A 17521-nucleotide genomic window follows, 5' to 3' on the forward strand; every position below is an offset into this window, starting at 1 on the left:
AGGGGGACACAGAATCGGAAGCAGGCTCCAGGCTCCGAGTTGTCAGCACAGAGCCCGATGCGAGTCTCGAACTCACTAATGGTGAGATGGTGACCTGAGCCAAAGTCGCTCAACCGACTGAGCTGCCCAGGTGCCCCTAAAATAAAAAGTGACTTTCTAAAAATTAGATATGCCATAAGAAAAATGGGGGGAAAGCCTCACTTGCCGTCTGAGCGGGGAGCAGGGTGGGTGCGGAGTAAGAAGGGGAATCAAAACAAGACACTAAAGACTGAGTTGGCTTCATCTGCTCTGTCTTCCTGGGCGGAACAGACCGTGAGGCTGGGTCCTGCCACCTCGTTTCTCACACACTGACGATGTTCTCTTTTCTTCTCCAGCTCCCAGTGGCCGCTGCTGTGTGCCTGCTCCGTTGGCACCTGCTGGCCCCGGGGTCACCGCCTCTGGATTCTGGAAAGCTCGGGAGCACTGGATTCAGAGAAGCGAGCCCTACCCGGGCACTTTTCCATTCTAGTGCTGCCCATAACTGTCTCTGTCCCACAGTGAGCTTCCTGAGGGCAGGGACCCTGTCTTCTTTCAGGGCCAGGGCCCTGAGGGCACCCATTAAACTATCATGAAATGGGTGTCCCTGAGCTCATAGCCATAGGACAGGACTCTAAATACCATCAGATCACAGATTGAGAAAGCAACACCCTTGTCAGCCCTGTGCCAGCTTTTCTCTGACATCAGGAACACCTCAGGCCAGCGGGAGGACGTCCCTGCACCTCCCCTCTGTTGCCCATCCCCACATGTAACCAAGAACAGGCTCAGACTCAGCTGACTGATGTATCTAGCAAAAGGAGTGACATTGCCCTTGAAGAATGACCTTCAATTTGTAGCGAGCGACACTGGTTTCCCCCTCACGACGGCAACACAATGCTTCCTTTAAATGTGTTTTACATTTTAAAGCAATTTCAGACTTAGAGAAAAGCTGCAAGAATAATATAAAGAGGGGTGCCTGGGTGGCTCAATCGGTTAAGTGTCCGACTCTTGATTTTGGCTCAGGTCACGATCTCACGGTTCATGGGTTCGAGTCCTGCGTCGGGCCCTGTGCTGGCAGCACGGAGCCTGCTCGGGATTCTCTCTTTCCCTCTCTCTCTCTCTCTGTCCCTCCCCCACTTGTGTGCACGTGCATATGCTCTCTCTCAAAAATAAATAAATAAACATTAAAAAATATATATATAGGGGTGCCTGGGTGGCTCAGTCAGTTGAGCATCCGACTTCCGCTCAGGTCATGATCTCGCGGTTCATGAGTTCGAAGCCCACGTCGGGCTCTGTGCTGACAGCTCGAAACCTGGAGCCTGCTTCAGATTCTGTGTCCCCCTCTCTCTCCGCCCCACCCCTGCTTGTGCTCTGTCTCTCCCTGTCTTTCAAAAATGAATAAACATTAAAAAAAATTTTAAAAAAATATGAAATTCCTGGAAACTGCTCATTGCTGGATATCCCCTAATGTTAATATTTTACAACTTAATTACCCCCTCCCCCTACCTAACCCTTTTCCCAAACAGAAAATTTTTTTTATGAACCACTTGAAAGTAGGCTGTCCCTTCACTCCTAAATACGTCAATATTTTATTTTATTTTATTTTTTTTAATTTTTTTTTCAACGTTTATTTATTTTTGGGACATAGAGAGACAGAGCATAAACGGGGGAGGGGCAGAGAGAGAGGGAGACACAGAATCGGAAACAGGCTCCAGGCTCCGAGCCATCAGCCCAGAGCCTGACGCGGGGCTCGAACTCACGGACAGCGAGATCGTGACCTGGCTGAAGTCGGACGCTTAACCGACTGCGCCACCCAGGCGCCCCAATACGTCAATATTTTAGTGTGTATTTCCTAAAAGCAAGAATTTTTTCTTCCATTAACCGTGGTTCACATATCAAAATCAGGGAGTTAACAAGGATACGACACTATTGTTTTTTGAAGGTAGAGAGGAGTTGATTCTCTTTGTTTTCCTTTATTTTTATTTTTTGGGAGAGAGAGCGTGTGTGGGTGCACGAGCGCATGCAAGCGGGGCAGGGGCAGAGAGAGAGAGAGAGAGAGAGAGAATCTCAAGTAGGCTCCACACTCAGCACAGAGCCCCATGCGAGGCTCAATCTCACGACTGTGCGATCATGACCTGAGCTGAAATTAAGAGTCAGATGCTTAGCCGACTGAGCCACCCAGGTGTCCCTGGATACAGCACTATTTTCTAAACTGTTGACATCATTCCTATTTCTCCGTCTGCCCCAGTAATGTCCTTTATAGCGAAAGGAAATCCCAGATCACAGCTTGAATTCAGTTGTTCTCTCCTCAGCTCCTTTGGTCTGAAATATGTCTTGGAACTTTGTATTGGGTGATGTTAGTATTTTTGAGAAGCACACAGTCGATGTTTTGTAAAATGGCTATTTCCTTTACATTTACGTTTTCAAAACTGTGAATCCATCTATAGAAAAATTGCAGGCATGCGTAGGACATATCATAGATTCGTTCCAGACCACTGCTGAAATAAAGCGAATCAAATGAACTTTTTGGTTTCCCAGTGTATATAAAGGTTATGTTCATACTATACTATAGTCTATTAAGAGTGCCACGGCGTTATGTCTAAAAATAAAAACAATGTACATACCTTAATTTAAACTATTGCTAAAAATTGCTACCTGTCACCTGAGCTTTCAGTGAGTCCAGCGAGTTATCATTTTTTGCTGGTGGAGGGTCTTGCCTGGATGTTGCTGGCTGCTGACCCATCAGGGTGGTGGTTCGCTGAAGGCTGGGGTGGCTGGAGGCAATTTCTTAAAGTGAGACCATCAGGTTTGCTGCGCTGAGTCTTCCTCACCTGAAGGTTTCTGGCCCGTTGTGGGCTTAGTCATTTCCCAGATTTCACTATTGTTGCCTCTCAAGGAACAGGGAGGCCCCAAGGAGAGGGAGGGAGACCGAAATGGCTGGTGGGTGGAGGGGTCAGAACACGTACATTTATCCATAAGGCTCGCTGTCTTGCACGGCGCGAGTCACGGTGCCCCCAGGTACCACAGTCGCATCAAAGATCACTGATCACAGGCCAGCATAGCAACTATAACAATAATGAAAAAGTCGAAATGTTCTGAGCATGACCAGTATGTGACCCAGAGACACGAAGTGAAGCCAGTGCTTTTGGAAAAGTGTGCACGTGAATGAAGAAACTTGATTGTTGCTGGGCGGCCAGGAAACCTTCAGTCTGTAAAACACGCACTATCTGCGGAGCGCGATACTGAGAATCGCAATCAAATGAGACGTATCTGCGGAGCGCGATGCAGCCAATGGCGATAAAAGGAGACGCGCCCGCATTAAGCAACCAGAGAACAAATGGTCCCCCGATAAAGCAAGACCGTGGAGACACACGGAAAACTGAGGTTTAAGAAATGCTGATGGTTTCGATCACCTACCTTCTGCCCCTGGCTCCTCATCCCCTCCGGTGGGGTTCGGGCCTGGGGGGCTGGGTTAGAGCCTGTGGGTCACGCTGGGTGGAAACTCAGCCTCAGGGGGCAGGCATGAGGGTGTTGGGCTCCCTCCTGGGTGCTGGTCAGGGCTGGGGGGGGGAAGGCTTGTGCAGATCTGAACGAATGGTTCATAACATGGAGAATGGAGGAAACAGCCCAACAAGGCAGCAGGAAGACTTGAATGTGGATAGGAGAATTTTCTGGAAGCAGAGGAAGGTATCTCAGCAGCCTCAGACTCACAGCTATTGCACCCCCCTCCCCTCCCCCACACTCTGGAGTGTTCCCCAGATGTTGGAGGAGCAGGATGGCCTGCCTACTTTGGGTCCTGCACTAACTATCCCCAGGGTAGGTGGCCTGGGGACAGAAGGCCAAGATGGTCTTGTGTCACCCGAGACCCCACAGGGACCTTCTCCAGGGATAGGCTGTTCTTGCCAGAGCAGGGGTGTGGGTATGAGCTGGGGTGGTCCTGCAGGCTCCCGGGAAGGAGAAGGAGTGAGGGAAATGGAGGAAGCCCTGGGAGGTCGGGGCACTGGTGCAGAGACGAGGGTGGCTGTCGTGGACGTGTGACAAAAGGTATCGCTACATCTCAGTCACTCAGAAGAGCTGGGGGTTACTGACTCCAGTTATGTTAGCATCTCCTCAGACGAGAGCAGGCCTCCACCTGCCTTCACGCCAGGCCCCGGGGGGCCGAGCGAAGCCCACGAGAGGGGTGGCCACACCTCAGAGGGGAGGCCTTGGCGGGGGGCGGGGAGGGGAGTGGGACCCCATGTTCATGCTCGAGTGGAGTGTGGCTCACAGGTCCATGAGGGAGAATGTGTTTGCGGGTACAGATGGGGATCATTTTTCTCTCCCCGCTGTGAGAGACTGGAGGGGGTCGAGAAGGGCCTGGCCCCCCTCTGCCGTGGCGGGGCGGGCAGGAGACCCCACAGGCAGAGGGGGTTGCTCAGAAGGCAGTGACAGCTGGAGGATGACTCCTCCTCTCTCCTTCTGCACTTGTGGGGGTGGGGGGCGGGGGGGGCGGTGAGCCTGGAGAGAAGGAGCCAGGAAGGGACACCTGCCTTCAGCCAGGATAGGGCTGGGGTCCTCTTGGTGGGGGGCAGTCCCTCCCCAAGAGAAGACGCTTCGCGATCCTTCCTGGGCCTCCAACCCGTCCCGTCTCATTCTCCAGTCCTTCCACTCTTCCATCGTCTTTCCTTTCTCCTTCCAGCCTACTGACTGGCTTCTCCATCCGGGTCCTAGCTGGGTGACCTCAAGCAAGTCCCATGACTTCTCCGGGCTTCACTTTTCTCACCTGGAAGACAATGGAGATTAGAATATCCTGCTGCCCTGAGAGGCCCTTGAGGTCCAAGGGACGCCCAAGGCTAAGGGACCGAGGACGGTGCCCCGCTCCAGGGGAGGGGGGTGGATAAAGTCAGCTTTGGCTGCCTGCTGCGACCCACGCGTTGCCTCCGGATTACTTTCCTCTCTGTCTCATCACGCACTCTCTCCCTCCTCCCCGCCTTTGTCTCTCTGTTCTTTGTCTTCCTCTGTTGCTATTTCGGTCCTTCCTCGACGATGCTGGTGAGGGGTGAGCCTCTTTTCATGTCAGGATGCCAGCACCGCGTCAAACTGGTAAACAGCTGAAGGATGTGGTGGGAGATGAACTTTCCACTGGGGCGACTTTGAACTTACCCCTTCCCCGATGGGTCTCCCCTGCTCCCCCCCCCCCCTTGTGGAGACTCCATCCCATCTTCGCAAAGCCAGGACGGGGGGTCTGGGGCCACAGCCAAGAGAGGCCCACGCTGAGCAGCCGCACGGGGCCCTGGCCACTTCTGCCCGCCTCCAGGGCAGGGGTGGAAGTGGGGACCGCAGACGGGGCGGCGGGGAGGATGGGGGCCCGAGCAGGGCTTGGCAGATGCACTCTGGGGCTGAGGTTTCCAGTGGAAAAGTTCGGATCCCAGCAAGGCAGGGAAGCCAGAGCCCGTGCCCCTGGGAGTGACCTCAGAGCCACATGCTGCAGCCCAGGGACGGGCCTCTGGCAGGATAATTGAGCCCAGGCCTCCTTCTGGGTTCAGCCCTCAGGGTCCCCCAAATGCCTGGAGGATGCAAATGAGCTGCGAGGCCTGAAGAGTAAGTGGTATGGTGCTCTCTGGCTGGGCATTCAGATCAGTAAGCACAGAAATGAGCCTTTAGCTTGGCCCGTCCCACCTCAGGAGGCCACGTGGAGGGGGAGCCACAGCCCGGCCACACCATGACCAGCGGACAGCTCTGGCGAAAACTCTGGATCTTTCCGAGCCTTGGTTTCCTTAGCCGTGAGATGGAGATAAATATTAATACCTCGCAGAACATTAATGTGTTAGTACCTGGAAAATGCCCAGAACAGCACCTGATGGAGTACTCGGGAATGGAAGCTGTTTTTAAAAAAATTTTTTAAGTGTTTATTCATTTTTAAGAACAAAAGAGAGAGAGAGAGAAGGAGAAAGAGAGGGAGAGAGGGAATGAGAGGGGGAAGGATCAAGAGGGATACACAAAATCTGAAGCAGGCTCTGAGCCATCAGCACAGACCCCGGTGCAGGGCTCGAACCCTTGAACCTTGAGATCATGACCTGAGCTGAAGTCAGCCGCTCAACCGACTGAGCCACCCAGGCATCCCAGGAATGGAGGCTGTTGTATTGTCACTGTCATCATAATTATCACTGTGGCTGGGGGTACCGTGTCAGAAAGTCATCTCCCATGTATGTGCTCACTCTCCACGTCCTGGGACCCTTCTCCAGCCCCCAGTCCTGGCCATCAGTGTTCAGTGACCACCCCCCAACTGGTCTCCCTCCAACCCACCCCCACCTCACAGCGGTGATCTTGCTAGAGCATCCGTCTCATCTGGTCACTTCCCTGCCTTAGAAACTACTCACGACTCCCCAGTGCCTGTATGACCACGACCGAACCCCTGGCTGAGGTTATAGACCCTCTGAGATGCTCCCCAGTGTTTCTTCCCATGTGCGGTAGACTCCCTGCTCCCCACACTTCAGCCAACACGCTCCACACATGTTGCCTCTGGGAACACCCTTCACTCTCTTTTCTGTCCATCCAACTCCTACTCATCCTTCAATGGCCAATTCATTTGTTCTCTCCTCTGTCCTGCTTTCCCCAGCTTTCCATCAAAGTTAGTGGCTTCTTCCTCTCTGTCTGCACAGCCCCCTGGAGCACTGTGTTGGAGTCACCCATGAAATAGAGATCGTATGCTTGACTAGCACATGGGACAAAACTCAAATACGGTCAACGTTACTCTCAAAGATCCCTCGGGAGAATTCTCTCGCATGCTTTAAGAAGTGAAAAGAAGCAAGGAGCCTAGGACCGTGGGTAGAATGCCATTTTTTGTTTTGGTTTTTGTTTGTTTGTTTGCGTTTTTTTTTTTTTAATTTTTTTTTTCAACGTTTATTTATTTTTGGGACAGAGAGAGACAGAGCATGAACGGGCGAGGGGCAGAGAGAGAGGGAGACACAGAATCGGAAACAGGCTCCAGGCTCTGAGCCATCAGCCCAGAGCCCGATGCGGGGCTCGAACTCACGGACCGCGAGATCGTGACCTGGCTGAAGTCGGACGCTTAACCGACTGCGCCACCCAGGCGCCCCTGTTTGCGTTTTTAATAAGCAGGGACGTGGGGGAAGCAAGAGATATTCACAGTTGCTTGTCTTTGTATCACAGAAACAGTACTGTTCACCTGAGAAGGGGGCAGGAGGAGGGGGAGGGCAGATGGGTGGGTAACAAGATTTTAATGATATGCATGTGTATGTTGTTTGGAGTTTTGAACCACGTGACTATTTAAAAGAAAGAAAACGAAGGGGCACCCGCATGGCTCAGTTGGTTAAGCGTCCGACTTCGGCTCAGGTCACGATCTCCTGGTTCATGAGTTCGAGCCCCGCGTCGGGCTCTGTGCTGCCGGCTCAGAGCCTGGAGCCTGCTTCGAATTCTGTGTCTCCCTCTTTCTCTCTGCCCCTCCCCCACTCATGCTCGTGCTCTCTCTCTCTCTCTCTCTCTCTCAAAAAATAAACATTTAAAAATTAAAAAAAAAGAAAGAAAACGAAAGAAGGGGAAAAAGAAAGAGGGCTGGAGGAAGGCAGAGGAAAAGTAAACGCTGTTAGGAAGGCTCTCCCGTATTTGAGTCTGTCGTGCATCGTCTCCAATTTAGATGTTTCCCCCTCCGGCGCTGGCTGACCCAGATGAAGGGGGGGTGGGGGGTTGTGTTCGGGCCCACTGTGCACGAGGGTTTAGTTGTTAGTAACTAAAGTCTTATCTGATGTGGCAGGATGCCCAGGTGATGAATTGTTCTCAGGGTCCGAGGGAACAGATGGCCCCCCGGCTCCTCCCTCCCGCCTCCCTCCTTCCCGCCGGGTGTTTGTTCACTGAGGGGGACTGTGGGCTCCATCATTGCTTTCCTTTCTCTTCTGCTGCCGGGCAGATACACTGAAGTTTGTGTGGGTTAAATATGGCCACGGTGGGCCCTCACTGTGCAGTGCAATGGTTGGTTTCACACTGGGGCTTTCGAGTTAGGTAGAAAAGTCGTACTACCTGCCGAGCTGTGTGACCTCCGGCTTGTCACTTAACCTCTCTGGCCCTCGTTTCCTTCTTTGTAAATTAGGGAGGATACCACCTTCTCAAAGAGCTCGTAGGAGGATTACGTGAAATGATTTAAGCCTCGCACGTAGCAAATGCCACTCACCCCCGCCATCGCCATTGCCACCGTATCCATGGTGACATACTGTGGCTACTGGTCTCTGTGTGTCTGCCGCAGAGACCTTCAACTCCACAAGGGAAGGGCTCAGTCTCCCTCCTCTCTGTGCCTGGTTCCGCACAGGTGCCCGGGTAATGAGCACGGAGTCCCAGTACCCAGCAGGTGCCAGTGCTGGTGTTTCCAGGCTGGTGTTTTCAGATCTCAGAGCTGGGCCGGGGCTCTGGCTGTGCCCAGCAGTGTGACTCCAGGGGGCACGGGGACAAGAATAGGTTTCCACCGGAAGTGCCATGGTTAATGCTCAGACTCTGAAGCCAGACAGCCCGTAAAAGCTGCCGCTTTTTTAGCTGTGTGACTCCGGCCTTTGACTTAACCCGTCGGGGCCTCGGTTTTCTTACCAACAAAACTGAGTTGGTGTGACAGTTGACTGTCCTCAGCCTCTGATCAGGCGGGACCGCCCTTTACCTTGTGAGCGACCTGGTTTCCTGTGCTGTCTCTGCTCGTGCCATTGCATTGACTTGGAATGCCCTTTCCTCTCCTCTCCCAGACAGCAAACTCCTACTCATCCTTTACAGCCCATCTCAGGCCCCCCACCGCCACCCCCACCTCGCCCAGATCTTTCTGGATGGCCTCCCTCCAGCTGGGTCAGGGGCTCTCCGGCCCCCCCCCCCCCGTACATTCCCGGGGCTCATTCTCTCGCTGGCTTGCAGAGCCGAAGAATTCCTGCCATGCCTTCGTGCTAGGAGACAGCCCCTCCCGCTGTATCGACGTTTCTGAAATTGGGATGCGGCTGCCACATCCGTTTAACACCTTGGTGTTTCCTCTCCCAGATCCCTGAGGCTTATCGTAATGGTTGGTCTCTGAAGAGTGGACGGTGAGCACACCAGCTTATGTTAGGGACGCTTCCCTGCCAGGCTCCCACCCCCTCCCCTCTTCGGATCGAAGCTGGATGCCATTCGGATCTCTGCCTCTCCACTCCGGGCGCAGTCTGGCTCCATAAGGAACCCTCCACGTCCCCTGGAGGCATAGAGATGGCTGCGGAAGGCCGGCTCTGGGAGCAGCCCCCATCACCCAGCGCAGGAGGCCTTGTGGTTCTGGACCCCAGCCGTCAGAAAGTCCCCCTGACGCGTGTGACCCTGGTGCCACCAGGCTGCAAGGGGGCAAGGGAGACACGTCTCAGAGCTTCCCACTTTCTCTCAGACTGGTGTGTGTGGGCAGAGAAGGGGCCGGGGATGGGGAGGTGGCTCTCGTCAGAGAGGAGCCAGAACTCAGAGGGCATCAACAGCCCCCTGGGTGGCGGCGGGGGCGGGGGGGGGGGGCGCGTAGGTGGGATAGGGCTGAACTATGACTTGGCTATTAATGCTCTGAGTGACCTTGGGCGAGTCCTTTCCCTCCTGGGGCTCAGCGTCCTCATCTGGAAAACGAGACGGTGCTAAGACCCAGGGATTGGTGGCTGTCTTCTCTTCTCCTCCCCCCCTCTCTCCTTTTAAGGAGCTCTCTCACCTCCACTGAGAAAGAACTAAGCCTCTAACCCTTGCCGCCAGCTGTGTGGTATCACTGCCATGCCCCCTTTCCAGATGAACTTCACAGCAAAGGCTCAGAGATGCCGAGTGGCTTGCCAGAGGCCACACAGGGAGGAGATGGGATATGAACCCAGGCTGCAAAAAAACAAAAAACTTTCACAAACCACCCTGGGACTCTGTCCTGGCCCACCCCAGCCCTGACTCCTCCCCCAGAAATCCCCCCCCCCACCTCAACCCGAAGGCTGGGGAGGGTTCAGAGGGCCAGAAGGGGGCCATCACCGGGAACCACATCCTGTGACAGTTGCCCTGGGGAGAGCTCGCTTTCTCTCCAAGTCTGGGACAAGTGAACGGAAAACAGGCCCTCGTCAGCCCCGCTGGGCAGGACCCACAGCCCAGCCTCCTGTACCATCTGCCTGCTCTGGGAGGAAACCTGAGCCCCGGGCAGAGCCGGCCGCTGGCCCTTGCCACTGGGCCCAAATCGCGGCCTCTGGGCTGACAGAGGGAAAGGATTCCTCTGTACGAAGCCACTCCACAACCCGTCCCCTCCGGGCATATGCCAGGCTCGTTTCAACTCCCCCGGGCCTGGGAGCGATTCTTTGCCAGGCGGCAGCTCTGAGCGTCAATCACATGACCCTGCCTTGGAAACCCGTGGAGCTACTGAGCCAGCGCCGGCCGAGTGGGGCAGAGAAGAGAGGGACGCAGCCACTGACCTCCCTCACGGGCATGTCTGTGTCCACCTTGTCCCGCCCTCCACACACACACACACACACACACACACACGCGTGAGAGTTCAAGGACTTGTCACTCAATGCCCCATTTTTATTCAGCAATTACTTTAATCTCAGGACACTCGGAACAGGACACCAGCAGCCGGCCCCGAGCCCTCGGGCCTCTCTCTGGAGGCTGCCGGGACGTGTTTGTGGCTCTGGGTGCGACACTGTATATTCCCATGCTCCTCGGGGAAGCTCCCAGCAATCCAAGCAGACAGATGGGCGCGAGGTACTTCGCACAGCCTCTGGGCCCCTCCTGCTGCCGTGGGCACTGGTGCCCAGCTCTGGGTCTATGGGGGAGCTGGGCTAGGGCCATCGTCGTAAGCCATGGGAAGCTTAGAATAAGGATCTTCTGTCCAGGGACGGTCACCGCAGAACAGGGCTGTGCCCCAGTGGGCTCCGAGGGTCTCTAGAGGCTGGGCTGGCTGCGGGCGCCAGCACCTTGGTCGTGGGGGAGGGGCAGTCGTCCCGCTCGCGGTCAGCTGGCGGTTCCCAGGAAGGCTGGACTCCGTGCCCGGGCCCTTGCCAACCTGGGCCAGTGGGTGTGCCACCCCCAGCCCCAGAATCCACCTGCCGAAGCAGCCCAGCAGCCCCCGCACATGGGGCGTCCCTGGGCAGCGCTGGGACGGGGCCTGTTTCTGTTCTCTCAGCACCTCTGGGCCCGGAGTCGTCTGAGAACCCGGGGAAGCAAACGCATCGTAGACGCCTGAGGACCCGAAGGGGCCTCAGGAGTCATTCAGCTCAGGCCCTCCTTGCAGCCTGCTGAGTGGTGGCCCAGGTGACTCGTTCATCCTTGAGACGGAGAGCTCACCACCTCTCCGAGGCAGCACCCTCCACCTTGTGGCTGTTTGGGGCCGGGGGAGGGCTGGGCCAGCAGCTTCTGTTTGATGGACGGAGACTGAGCGGTGCAAGGTGAGGGCTTTCCTTGCATCTCTCCGGGGGAGGCTTCTCAGCCCCCTGGGGGGGGGGTGGTGAGCTGGGAGGACGGGGTGGGAGAGCGGGGGCAGGTAGAGCAGGAGTCCAGCGGAAGGGAGTCGCCGGAGCCTCTCGTGGGCCCGGCCTAGGATGCCCCGATGTCGTCATAGTCCTCATTGCCAGTGGAACCAGGCTGGGGCCTGGGGGATCCTGTGTGGCCAGGGGGCTCGGGTTAGTGGGAGGCTGGTCACCGCCCCTCCTAACCCCATGGGACGGAGCCGAGCGGGTCCGAGTCCGCCCCCTCCCCTGTGATGCCGGGCGGTGTGCAGTGATGAGACTCCCGTTGTATGTTCTTGGTCGCGGCCAGCTCCCTTGCTGGCCTGTCAGCCCAGAAGGCAGAGCCTCGTCTGTGCAGTGTAGGGCTACAGTCCCCAAGTTTGCATAGGACGAGCTGGGCGACTGAGTGCTGGCAGACGCCCGCCTCCTCAGTGTGCCCCCCAAGGGACCATCGGCTGCTTCTGTTTGAATGCCTCCGCTAATGGGGAGCTCACTTCCTCTCCAGGCACTCTTTGAGTCTTTCTCTGTCTCATCCCCATCCATGTTCCCCACCTCCTCATTTTACTTCCTTTCTTTTCCCCTTGGGCCGATGGATCCGATGGATCCAGAGTTCCCCCTACGCGTGCACCCGCTGCCCCTGACCATCCCCCCCTTCTGGGACCCACCTCCCCTGCCGCTGGCACCTGGATACTGAAACTGGTCCGTCGAGGGAGGCTGGGGCGGCGGCTGGAAGTTCTGGTACCACTCCCCGGAGGAGGTGCTGGAGCTGTCGTCAGCCGAGGGCCCTGCCGGAAAGCCCCGGAGCCGGTCACTCTCTGCCTGGGGACAGCCAGCTCACGAGCTGCCAGGGCTAGGAGGCCCTCCCGACTCACAAGAGTGAAGTCCCTGGCTTGGCCACGAATAAGAAAATGAAGGTCCGGAGAGGGGTGGAGGCTTGCCCAAGGTCACACAGCAAGTGGCTGCAGGGCTGGGGCTGGGATCCCGAACTCAGCCTGGCTCAGGGCTTCCGGCTGCACGCTTCCTCCAGCCAGGCCGGCTACGGGATGGGAGGCCGGGGTACACGCAGAGTCCACCTGGGCCCAGCTTACCTGAAAAGGTAGCCTGGGAGCCAGCCAGCTCCAAGTTCGGGGGCTGCTCCAAGAAGGGGCTCCTCTCTGTAGAAAACACCTGAGGGGTCCACGGAGGTAGCCTGCTACTGGGGCTGTTGCAGTAATCCTCCCCGGAGGACGTGCTGGATCCCCTGTTGCTTCCTGGGTGGTGCTGAGAGCCCAGGGAGGGCGTGTCTGCGACGTAGTGTCCAGCCCTGGCGGGTGGGACCTGGGAGGCACTCGTCTCTTCAAGTCCTGGGCCAGGAAAGGGAGGATGGTGAGGAAAGAAGCGGCAATGCATCAAGGGGGCTTTCAACTCGGTCGGGGCCGACATCCCGTATCACCGACTCACCTTCCTCCAGGGGAGGCATCTGGAACCTGCTCTGCTGAATCTCCTCCTCCGTGACCCGGTGCCGCTGGGAATCTACAAGCAGAGCGGTGGTGAGGAGGGGTGAAGGTCCACCTCCTGGTCCTGGGAGCCCGGAGGAGGGGCGGGTGGGCCTCGGGACTTGGGAGGGGGCCCTGAGGCTGAACAGTGGAGGAGGACAAGCCCAGGGGTACCGAGGGGCTTAGAATTTCCCATCACACCCCAGGCTCTTGTCCAGCCAGACCCCAAACCTCAATCGCTAACCAGCACGGGGACAGGCTGCTTCTGGCCAGAGACCCCAGTGCCTCGAGCCTCTCTGGCCTGCCAGCTGCCCCTCCTCCTCCTTAAGGAAATAGGAAGAGTCCTGGGCTCTCCGCTCATGCCCTGGAGACTCTGGGCAGGAAAGGGGCAGGCGGTGCCTTCTAGGAGCACCTAGAACTTTCTAGGAGCACCTAGAACTTTCCGGAGTGGAAGCCTTGCTTACATCCAGTTCCCTGTTTCAGAACTGGAGAGATGTGGATTTGTTGAGTCTTAAGGACTTGAGGGTCTGGAACCTTGCCGTCAGCTCTCTCAGAACCGGTACCCCTGAATTTCCATCACAATGTCACAGGATTTTGGACTCCTGGTCTTGCCTCTTATGTGCCTGGGCTCAGAATCCCAGGCTCTAAGGATGCCTCATCCCGGTGGCTCCCAAATGCTGATTTGTGGCACAGAGCAGAAGTGGAATCACCCACCTCCCACCCCATAGGCCCTGGTGTGCCGGGTGGGGCACAACCAACCGGTGGTCCCCAATATCCATTCTCCCCTCTGGCCTTTATCTGGACACACAGCTGCTTGGGACAGAGGTTTCGTCTGTCGTCCTCTCTTACAGCTGGGGGGGCTTAAGTTCCAGCCGGGGTGATGTGGGTGGCCGTGATGTGGGCGTCTCTGGCATCCTGCCTTTTAGGGTAGGGCATGCCCCACCTTCCCTTCCCATCCTGCTGCCCAGAATGTGGATGTTGTAGTGAGCCATGCTGGACCATGTGGACAAGGGCAACAGCTTAGGGATTGCACAGCAGCAAGAAAGGAGGAGCCTGGGCCCCTGCCGACTTCTTAGGATGCTGTCATTTGGGGACCTCCGTCACACACAGCCAAACTCTCATCCTCGCTTATATGGCGGGTCCCGGGGAGAAGGGGAATGTTTGACAAGCTCCCAAGGGACTTCACAATAGGCATGGGATTCTGTGCTCTAACCTCCAGCATTGTGTGGGCCCTGCCTTAAGCACTGTCTTTCCTCGTCCTATCCCCAGCAGGCGGGAAGGAAAGCTGGAAAAGCCGGCTGAGAGGTTCAAGCTGGGCTTGCCCATGAAGGGAGGGGAGGGTGCCAGGTTGATGGGCAGAATGGGACACAGAAGGGGTGTGGGAGAAACCATCTGAATGAATGTCTCTTGCTTGGACTTGCTTGTCTAACACAGCCACGGCCACCTTCCGGTGAATGTCGAGGGGCGGGTCTTAAGACCCCGCGTGGCCAGAGACAAACGTGGGAAAGAAGGAAGTTGGAGCCATGGAGAGGTCTCTAGGGTCACAAAGTATTGTGAGAGTCTCGGTGTAGGACCATCTGCCGTGGATCCAGTGGGTAAGAAGGGGCATTCAACCCATGTCATGCAGGGGTCACCAGATGGAACCTACGGAGGGTCCCCAGCCACATGGGCCCTCTCCCTGGTAGGGGCGGGTGGGCCCTCGGGAGCCCAGGCACTCACTGTAGAAGGTGGTCAGGGCCACGGGAGGCTGGGCGCTGAAGTCATAATGCTCATAGTCTGAGTCCGAGCTGGAGTCCGAGTCCTTGGGGGGTAGGGCCTGGACCTGGATGGGCAGCTTGGGAACTGGGGAGAGAGCAGAGTTGGGGCACGGGGGAGTGGTGGGCAGAAAGGCGCAGGGAGAGGCAGCAGAGAGCATGGGTGGGGGGGACCAGAGACAGAGCGGCAGGGAGAGCACGGGGTAGCCCATCTTGTACAAGCCCATCCAGCCTGGGTTTTCCAAGCTCCCCCCCCGGCCACACTCCAAACACGGGGAACTAACAACGCGTGTTTATTTCACAAGCACGGAGCAGTCACTACATGTCAGGCGCTGTTCTAACATTTAAAACATGATCTCGTCCGGATTCTCGGAACAACTCTGTGAGCTAGGTGCATTACGGTCCCTCTTTTATAGCCAAAGAAACTGAGGCACAGGGAGGTTCTCACCTTGCCCAGAGAAGCAGGCAGTGTGGCTCTTAACCTCGAGACCATAACATTCAGTGAGCGAATGATCTGGGCCCAACTTATGTGCTAAGTTCTGTATTCATAGTCTCTTCTCAAATACGCTGATACCGTGCAGAGAGAATATGTATATAATTTGGCTGAGTTTTGTATTGCTTTTCCAGTCACCGAATACTTTCAAATAAAGGTGATTTAATACAGTCATAATGCAATGCAATGAAACTCGAGTTCCTTTACAAGACTTTCAAGAGGTATAAATCCCTATGTTGTAAAAGATGGATGACTGATCTGATTTTTTTTTTTTTCATTCAGAAAAATGAAATAAAATTATGTTCCAGGAAACCTGGATGGGGCTCTGCAGGAAGGCTGATTGAGGCTATTGAAAGAGGCGATAATATCACAAACCTACCAGCCAATTAGCAGGGCAGAACTTTCCTCTGAGAAATGCCCTGTATTATTCCAGAACTCTAAAGCTTAGTCTAGAATGACTGCCTTGGAGGGTCCTCTGCCCAGATCGAGGCACGGCATGCTCAAGGTCCCACGGGCACCAGTGGGCTGGCTGAGGTCTCATCTCCAACTGGGGTGCTGCTTTGACCTACACAGTTCTGACTCTCCAAAAAAGGATTCCTTTCCTGTCCTTCCCAGCCTTCCTCACTCCCAGGGTGGTGGACATCGTACCTTCTTCTTTGGAAATGGTGATGGGAACATCTTGATAGCTATTGATACCCTCTGGGGTGGTGGTGGGTGGGTGCTGGTCGTTCACCATAATGGGCAGGGCTGAGAGAGGAGAGGCAGAGATGCTATAAGTCACTTTTTGGTCTCTCCCGGTCTAGCTGGTCCTGTTCTCACGGAGATGCCTCTCTCCCCACCTCTCCCTCAAATCCACACGCACGTACGCAGTCTAGTCCTCCCATGGACCACTTCTGCCAGGCATGCTGGGAAAATCCTGCCCATCGGGAGGTGCTCCCAGGGGTCTGGGCTGGGTGGCCATTGCTGGATGGTGCTCCATTCTGCTGAGTCCCTTGAGGCCCCCATCCCCCTGAGAAGGCCACACCTCAGGCCTGCTGCTTTCCCTCTCTGGGCCTTTCCTGTGGCTCCCAGAACTCTGCACCTACCGTATTTTCCTTTAACTTTCAAGAAGATGAAGGCTGTGGAGATGAGTAAGCCAAGGAGGAGAATTCCCAGAATGATGCAGAGGATGAAAAGCATTAGTTCTCGCGATTTCCAGGCTTCTGCTTTCTGGATCGTAGTAGGTTCTGGAAGCAAGAACCCCAAATCAGAAAGAGGAACGGACATAGACTTCTTGCCTCTCCAGCATCTCTGCAGCCGACTTACTTCCCTTTTGGACTTATCTTCCTCCTCTCTTCTTTTTTCCAAATGTCCCCATCTGCTTTTAGACACTTTATATTGGGAGGTGCCCAAGAAATGTTGAATGAACAATTAGCTGAGTGAGCCTTTCCCCTGGCCACCCGCTCAGTAATCATTGAGTGCCCACTGTGTGCCCACTAGGCTCTAGGGATACAAATACGACATCGGCATCATAGGCCTTGAGGGCCACTGTCTAGTGGGGAGATCAACACGTTGACTCAATCCAGTATGGCGCCAGGCTTACTGGGAAGGAGGTATGGTCAGGCATGAGGCCTTACAAGGGGCCTTCTCTGGTAGGGCAGGGTGGGAGGTGGACACCGAGGCTGGCTTTCCAGAGAAGGTGACGTGGAGCCACCTCTGGCAGTGAACAGACCATCAGGAGGGCGAGATGTCCTTTCTGTGCCCTGGATGCATCGTTCCCATCAGACACGTACTCCCTGAGGGCAGAGGTGAGGGCCGTGATTCTGGACCTCCCAGCTCCGCAGCCCTGATGTGACTTCCTGTCTTCACCCCTCTCTCGGTGCCACCCCTGCTAAAAAAGAACCCAAAGCCTGCCAAGAGGCTATAATGAGGCAGGTGCTTGGAGCCCTCGAGAGAGGAGAGACGGGACTCATCTCCTCCTCGGTGTTAGGCCACAGGGCTGGATGAAGGGTAGTGACAGCACCACAGGGGGCTGGTGGGATGCGAGCATCCTGACCCCCTGGCTGGGCATAGTGACTGCTCCCCACTGCCAAGAAATTACCCTCTCCCTGTTCTCATTTTTTTCCCCTCCCCTGCATCTGCAAAGGGCTTGACTTGAACCAGGGTGGGAGGTGGGTTTAGCAGCAGGAAGTGGGTGTAAGAGGGAGGCTGGGCTGCGGGGGCCACGAAGAGACCAGTGAATTCGGGCCCAGAGGGACAGGCTGAAGGCAGGGCTGTGGGGCCAAGGGCTAGAATGTGGATCTTTCTTTGCTCTTTGAGGGCTGATGAGGCTTCCCACCTTGACCTCAGAGAGAGAGAGAGAGA

General features: G+C 55.9%; 1 protein-coding gene across 4 annotated transcripts in view; it reads right to left on the bottom strand.

The window, feature by feature from the left end:
• Positions 1-10512: 10512 nt before the first annotated feature.
• CD6 (CD6 molecule) overlaps positions 10513-17521 on the bottom strand; it is a 40194-nt gene continuing 33185 nt past the window's right edge. For 2 of the 4 annotated variants that reach the window (XM_086677264.1, XM_086677267.1), the window contains 7 exons: positions 16264-16404; positions 15827-15925; positions 14651-14773; positions 12897-12968; positions 12545-12799; positions 12122-12241; positions 10513-11609 (listed from right to left, as the gene is read on the bottom strand). In XM_086677264.1, the coding sequence (XP_086533390.1) occupies positions 11545-11609; positions 12122-12241; positions 12545-12799; positions 12897-12968; positions 14651-14773; positions 15827-15925; positions 16264-16404 (875 nt within the window). In that variant the 3' untranslated portion in view covers positions 10513-11544. The remainder of the gene's footprint in view (positions 11610-12121; positions 12242-12544; positions 12800-12896; positions 12969-14650; positions 14774-15826; positions 15926-16263; positions 16405-17521) is intronic. The other 2 variants (XM_086677265.1, XM_086677266.1) reach the window with 2 other exon arrangements.

The sequence above is a fragment of the Puma concolor genome, chromosome D1, assembly GCF_028749965.1.
Source record: "Puma concolor isolate L17-30 chromosome D1, mPumCon1.1.hap2, whole genome shotgun sequence".
Lineage (NCBI taxonomy): Eukaryota > Metazoa > Chordata > Mammalia > Carnivora > Felidae > Puma > Puma concolor.